The sequence below is a fragment of the Aphelocoma coerulescens genome, chromosome 13, assembly GCF_041296385.1.
Source record: "Aphelocoma coerulescens isolate FSJ_1873_10779 chromosome 13, UR_Acoe_1.0, whole genome shotgun sequence".
NCBI lineage: Eukaryota > Metazoa > Chordata > Aves > Passeriformes > Corvidae > Aphelocoma > Aphelocoma coerulescens.
The window spans coordinates 3,608,387-3,615,314 of NC_091027.1; the positions used below are offsets into that span (position 1 = coordinate 3,608,387).

Sequence of the window (6,928 nt, forward strand, 5' to 3'; positions counted from 1 at the left end):
AAACTGCAAACAGTATATTAACCAGGACATTGCTTGAACAACATCTCTCTCGCTCAAGTTTTACAAATAAGTTTTAAATTTAGAAAGCAGAAATTACAGAGGTTTCTGTCATTATATTCAGTAAAACATCACTTGCAAAACTGTCCAATCTGCAAGAAAATACCTCTGGTTTTGCTATTTACAGACACGTTTGGCTTCAGAACATGAAATGTGAAGGCATCAGCCATACAAATTTCACATGGCACACCAGGTATTTTCTAGAGAAACCAAGTCATTTCCTGTAACACAATGTACACAAACAGATATTTCACACCTAATCAGCAATCAGAGAACAAATACAATGAAATACGGAGAGGAAGGGCAATCTCAGCCAAATGCTATGATAAAACGATTCCAGGATCCAACCTGCTGTGCAGGAGAGCTCTGGATCCTACAAACTTTGCAAAACCCTCAGAATGAGCTGCTCTCACACCCTCACACACAGCAGGTCCTGCTGTGACAGCTCCTAACACCCACCCACTCACACCTCCACCATGATCAAGAGGTGATGCAGCATCATCACACCGTGAAAGCATTAAGTCACTGAGGACCGCAAAAATTTATGGTCAAACAGTAACACAGGCCAGGAGAGGGTCCTCACTGGGGAAATTCCCATTCTTCTGGATGCCCACCATGGCTGAAGTCCTCTATAGGTAAGTTTAGAGCTATTTGAGACAGGAATGCCTTTCAACATAAGGCCTGGTGGGTGCCATCAGGCTGCACAGCAAGACAAGTTCCAGCTACACACTCCTTTCTGTGAAATAATACCATCTTCCAAACAGTGTAAATCCTAGTGGCAAAGAGGGATGTGCGTGAGATCAGAGGCATGGGGACAGTAGCACACAAAGAGCCTGTTCTCTCCAGGTGCATGGAGCAGGAGATGATGCCCTCAGGAATCACTGACAGCCAAACAGAATTCATCTCCTCAGCAGGAAGATGTCAACTGACCAAGGAAATTTATGCTCCCTGCTAAAACAAACCACTGCCGTGCCTATTGTATCTCAGGGATATAACGTTATCAGTAGTTGGTTACACCTCGAATCAACAGTCTGTAGTAGGAGATTCTTTCAGAAATGTTTACAGGAGTAGTGAGGATCACGTGGCTTTGGTTCCTTCATTTTATTTTTAGCAGAGAGAGAAATGCCACCAGACACGTCAGTTAATAAACCAAGCACCAGAGTAACTCTCACATGGGCAACACCAACACTTTATAACCAGAGTACCCTCCCACAGCTGCAGATCAGAACTCAAGTTCATCATGGATTAATTCTCAAGAGGACTCTGCTGGCCTTCAGTACTTCTAACAACCTTCCAGAAGCCTTACACACATGCCCCACTCATTCCTCACACCCACACATTCCTGGAAGCAGCCATTCTTAGGGATGAAAAATCTGGCTCTAGATTTCCTTGTACCTCACTTCCCCACTGTCATTACCCGAACATCACACTCCTGCATCATAGGAATGGACAACAAGGAAATAATAATGAAAAGCAACACTGAGCCTTATGCAAGCCTCTGCACATCCTGAAGTCTAAAACCATCAGGGTCCCGTGCAGAAAGCAGCTTGTGAATGCAGAATGTACACACAGTAGGAGTGGCCCAGATGTACCCGAATCCAAGAACTCTCTGCTTCCTTGAACGTTCAGCTCTGCAAATCAAATGACTCAAACATACTTTGTGCATAGTAACTAAAAACCAACAAGCCAACAAAGTGAAGTAATAAGGCATCAAAAGTTACATTAAAAGAGCAAAATGTCCACATGAGAGTTCTACGAGAAACAAGTCCACCTGCTCCAATTCCTCAGCATTTAAATTCAAGCAATATCTGTGGCACTCAGACCTTCTGTGGCTGTACCCACCCTCCCCAGCACTGGAGTCTCCATCCAACTCAATATAAGGCTGTCCAGGGCCTCTGCAACTTGGAAAGGCCAGGAGAGCACTACAGACAAACTCACATCAAGATGGTAAAGAGCAGAGATCTTCAAGAACAACCACCCATTTAAATTTAAATGGCCATAGCCGAACACGTGCACAAGGCAGCAAGCCAGCAGCTGCCAGCAGTCACTGTATCACCACCTCTGGAGAACAAGACCCAAGAACCGCTGCTATCGTTTCCTTCTCCACAAAACAAAATCTGTCAGGAGCTGCTGGGAACTTCAGACACCCTTAAGGGAAGATTAAGTTGGCACTTAAAATAGCTTTACTTCAGAATATGCACATTTCTCTTTACAAGTGAATGGTACCTGAGCGACCTCCCCTGTTTGGGGCAATGTCTGAGAGCAGCAGGTTCCAGGGCTATTAACAAATCCCCATGCAAAACAATACCTGCCACCACCCCTCCCGACCAGAGGCATTACTTAAATGCTGGACTTTGCATCCCACTTAAGACTAAACCAAATTCTGCCCTTCTGCCGCAAGCACTCTTGACATTTCGGAAATCGGCCTTCTCAAAGCAAGCATCTATCGAAAAATTCAAATCTCGAAAGGGGCAGACACACACAGACATCGGAGATACACACACACTTCCCTCTTGGCAAAACAGGAAGTTTGAGCAGCAGTGGCACACTCAAGAGCCACGAGCTTCAAAAATAAAAGCTCTGAGCCAGTCTTGCTGTAAGGTGGAGGAGCTCCATCAGCAGGCAGCATAAAACTGATACCTGCAAGAGTAGCCCAGCTATGACAAAGAGCTGTGTGGAACTTCCAGAGAATCGTGGTGCTTTTTTGGGGGTGGGTTTTTGTTTTCAGTTTTAGCAGGTTCTCAAAAAAAAGTTGATTCCAGTTACCAAACACAGATGAGACTGGAATTAAATGTCTAAATGAATATATGACCTGACGAGCAAACCTGGTTATTTCTAGCTACTATGTCCTGTTCAACCATCAAAAGATTTTAATTGTCTCAGTGGTAACTTGGCACGGAGGAAAATCCCTATCTCTTCCCATTCCACAGGCAGTGGGACTAAAATGAAGGACCACTCAGACAACAAACATTTACTTACTAAAGAAAGAATGCAAGACTTAGGGAAAGCAGGACCCCAGGCTGCCTAAAAAATGCTTTTCTTGTTTGCTTTTTTTTTTAGGAACTGCAGCTATGCTTTCAAGTCACCAGAACAACCCAGCAAGGCTAACTACAGCACACAGGTAAGGCAGTTTTACTGAAAAGTCAACCCTCGCGGCATATTCAAATAACAGGCTCCATCACTAGGACGGTTTTGTCACCGTACCAGCTGCAGTTCTGCGGAGCACATTGTAAAGGCAAGTGTTGTGAAAGTACCTCTGCGAGCTTCTGTTTACAAAGTGAGACCCTCCCACAACCGCATCACCGAGCACATGTCTGCGAGAGATCCCCGCTTTGCTCTGCAAAACAAAGCTGAGGAGATGCACAAACCTCAGACCCACAGCAGTCTCTCACCACCAAGGACCGAGGAACTCTTCTCAAGGAACGCTGAAGAGTATCTACAAGCTTGAACCGTTCCACAAACAAATTAAGCTGCTGTCAGCATCTTCCTGAAATTGCCCCTTCCGTGGGCACCCTGTGACAAGTGCTCCCCACCTCCCCAGAGCACGCACCAGCAACACTGAGTGTTCCCAAAGGAACACAGTCCTGCCTCCCAAGCATTGCACGCACCAGCACGATCTATCCGGCATCAGTGGCTCTACTGAAACTAAAGACAGGAAGATGGTTTCAGTATTAATCCTGTCAAATGAGCTAATCTTCAAACCCTGCATCAGTACCTAAAGCCCAGAGTATCCTCCAGCAAGGAACCTTGAGGCTGCAAAAATATATTGAAGAAATACACAAAAAATATCGAAAAACTGCAGGAAATACACATATATGGCTGCAAATAAAAGGTCACACTGAGAAACATCTCTTATACTTGGATTCAAAAGCAAATTGCAGCAAAAAATTATTAAATGCATCTATTTCCTTTCGGAACTCCCAAAGTTCCATCAGTTTTGCTTCTTACTAATTATATTATAATTAAAGGAATTTGTGAGTGTAGAGAGAAATTTACAAAAAAAAAAAAAAAAAAAAAAAAGTCAGCCTGAATAAGAGGCAATGTTTGCTGCCCGTGAGGTCTGTCAGGCCATGACACGGCCTCTCCCCGGCCACCGCCAAGGTCCCACAGCTCGGGAACCTCAGGCCTGGCCAGACAAAGAGCCTCTGACAGCGTTCAGCCGGAGCGGCAGGAGATGGGAACGCTCCCTCCTGCCCTCCTCATCTGCACTGCGCTCAAAAAAAAAACCCTTCCAACGGGGAAAAAACTCCACCGAACTCCGGAGCCAGTTGCTGGGCAGAGGGATGGTTCCTCTTATTCCTGACGGGAGGAAAAGCGGCGGGGGGAGCGCGGGCGGCCGCGCCGGGACACAGGTGCGCGGGGAGCGCGGTGACAGCCCGCGCCGGCCCCGGCAGGGTCCCCTCGCTCGGTAAGATGGCTCCCATCCTCCGGGGTGCCGGGGCGAGGGAGGCAGCGCGGCCGGCCCGGCCCGGCCCTGCCGCACCGCAAAATGGCAGCGGCCACGGCCCCCCCGCCCGCGCCCCGACGGTGCTTACGAGTTGCAGGGCCGCCGAGGACTCGGGCTTCTCCCCGGAGCCGCCGTCCGGCACGGACTCGGCCGGCTGCAGGCGGCTGTCGGGGCCCCGCTGCGGAGCGGAGCGGCTGCGGCTCCGCGGGCCGGGCTCTGTCGCCTCCTCCTCCTCCTCCTCGTCGTCGTCGTCGTCCTCCTCCTCTTCCTCGTAGTCGTCGTCGTCGTCGTCGTCGTAGTCGTCGTCGTCGTCCTCCTCCTCCTCCTCCGGAGTCTCGGCGCCCTCCTCCTCCGGCGCCTCCTCTCCGCCGTCCCGCAGGAGCAGGGGGAAGGCCCGGGCCCCGCGGGGCACCTCGGCCGCAGGGTCCTGCGCCGCGGGCAGGCGGGGGGCCGGCGAGCCTGGGTCGGGGAGGGCCTCAGCGCCGTCGGCGGCACCGCCGAGGTACTCGGCGTTGATCATGGAAGCCAAGTCCTGCAGCCGGCGCAGCGGGATGTAGCAGGACGACGGGTCCTGGCCATAGCCGGGCTTGGCGGCCGCCAGCTGCATGGCGGGCGGCTCGGGGCCGCGGGCCTCGCCGAAGGGGCCGCCCTTGGGCTCGGTGGCCGACAGCGAGGTGCCGAAGGGGACGAGGCAGCTGCGGCGGCTCACTTCGCAGGCCTGCTCCATGCCGGGCGGCGGGCATCCACCTGCGGGCACAGCACAATGGGGTCAGCCCGGCCCGCACCGCAAAATGGCAGCCGCACCCGGGGGCCGCGTTGGGCTCCGCCGGCCCCGCTCCGCCACCGCCGCACTACAGGCCCCAGGCCGCGGCCCGGCCACCCCGGCTCAGCTCGGCACGGCCGGCGCCGGGGTCGCTCGCCCTGCTGGGCGCTGCCGCAGGGCCACCGCTCACCTGCGGGTGCCGCGGGCGGCTCGGCGCCTGCCCCCGGAGCGGGCGGATGGGGAGACGCGCCGACCCGGCCCGGCCAGGCCCCGCCGCCGCCGCCGCTCCGCCGCCTCCCTCCTCCTCCCTCCCCCGCATGCGCGCGCCCGACGCCGCCGCCGCCGCCATCCCGCGAGGGCGCGCGCGCGCGCGCCCCCACCCCGCGCGCCCCCGCTCTTGGGGTTCGGCGGCCGCGGCCAATCAGCGCGCGCGCGCCCGCGCGGGCCTGGCCCCCCCTCCTGCCCCCCCGCCCCGCACGAGCACCCCCCCCTCGACGGCTCCCCCCCCCCCCCATCTCGGGAGGGGGAGGTGGGGAGGGGGCGCTCAGTGCTGCCCCCCCCCGGCACGGCCCGGCCCGGCCCGGCCTGCCCCGCTGCCCGCATCCCCCCCCCCCACCCGGCACCGCGGCCTCGGGGCCGCCGCCCGCACCTCCATCGTAGGCGGCGGCGGGGGCACCGAGCGGGATGGGACGAGGCGACCCCGCAGTGTCTCGCCCGCCGCTCCCCCCCCCCCCCCCACGCCGGGCAGGCCGCGGGCCTGCGAGCGGCGGCGGAGCGGGCGCCAACAAAATGGAGTCGGCCAGGCCCTGCGCCCCGGCGGTGCACCCGGGCGGCGGCGGCCCCCGTGCACCGCTCGGCACCGCTCCCGGCCCCGGTGCCCGCGGGCGGTCAGCGGGGCGGGAGGCGCGGGTCGCCGCCCGCCCCCGCCGGGCTCGGGTTACCCCCTGCCATTGTCCGCCGCGCCCCGCGGGCCGGCCCCGGCGCCCCCGCCGCGCTCCCCCGCCGCCCTCCCGCGCACCGGCGGGCCGGGCCGTCGCCCTCCGCGGGGCTGCCGTGCAGAGCCGTGCGAGCCTTGCCGAGCCTCGCCCGCCGGGGAGCGGCGCCGGGTGCCCGCGGCCTGGCTGTCCTCGCCGGGCTCCGCCGCTCCCGGACAGCCGCGCTCCCGCCCGCCCTCCCGCCGCCGAGCGGCGCGCACCGGCCCCGCGCCCGCCCGTTCCGCCGGGACGGGCCGCCACCGCCGCCCCCCCCAACCGGCCCGCGGCGGGCGGCGGCTCCGTCGCTACCTCCGATGCGGGCCGGGGTCTCCGCCGCCAGCCGCGCGGGTCCGGGCGCCGCGCCGCGCCGCCGCCGCACCGGCACGGCTGGGCAGACACGGGGCGGGGGGCAGCCGGGGCAGCGCGGGGATGTGGCACCGGGGCGGTGCTGCCCGGGCCGCGCGGGGGGCAGGGCCGGGCTGCCGCCCCCCGGGGTGCCGCCGCGGGGTTCGACGCGGCGCTGCCCGGGCGGACCCGCTCCCCCCGCCCGCCGCTGCCCTTTGTTTCCCCCCCCCCCTCCCGCCCGTCCCCGGCCCGGCCGTGCGGGAGCCCCCGGCCCTGCTGGCGCCGCGCTCCCCCCGCCGGGCTGGGCCCCGGAGCAGCCGCTCTGCACACCCAGACAGGGAG

General features: G+C 58.9%; 1 protein-coding gene across 3 annotated transcripts in view; it reads right to left on the reverse strand.

The window, feature by feature from the left end:
* The window catches only part of NSD1 (nuclear receptor binding SET domain protein 1), a 61,275-nt gene extending 54,871 nt beyond the window's left edge, over nt 1-6,404 (reverse strand). The window contains exons 1-2 of one of the 3 annotated variants that reach the window (XM_069028571.1): nt 6,286-6,404; nt 4,593-5,251 (exon numbers count right to left, since the gene is read on the reverse strand). In XM_069028571.1, coding sequence (XP_068884672.1) covers nt 4,593-5,231 — 639 coding nt within the window. In that variant the 5' untranslated portion in view covers nt 5,232-5,251; nt 6,286-6,404. Of the gene's footprint in view, nt 1-4,592; nt 5,252-5,457; nt 5,554-6,285 lie in introns of those variants that run through there. The other 2 variants (XM_069028572.1, XM_069028573.1) reach the window with 2 other exon arrangements.
* Between the last annotated feature and the right edge of the window lie 524 nt (nt 6,405-6,928).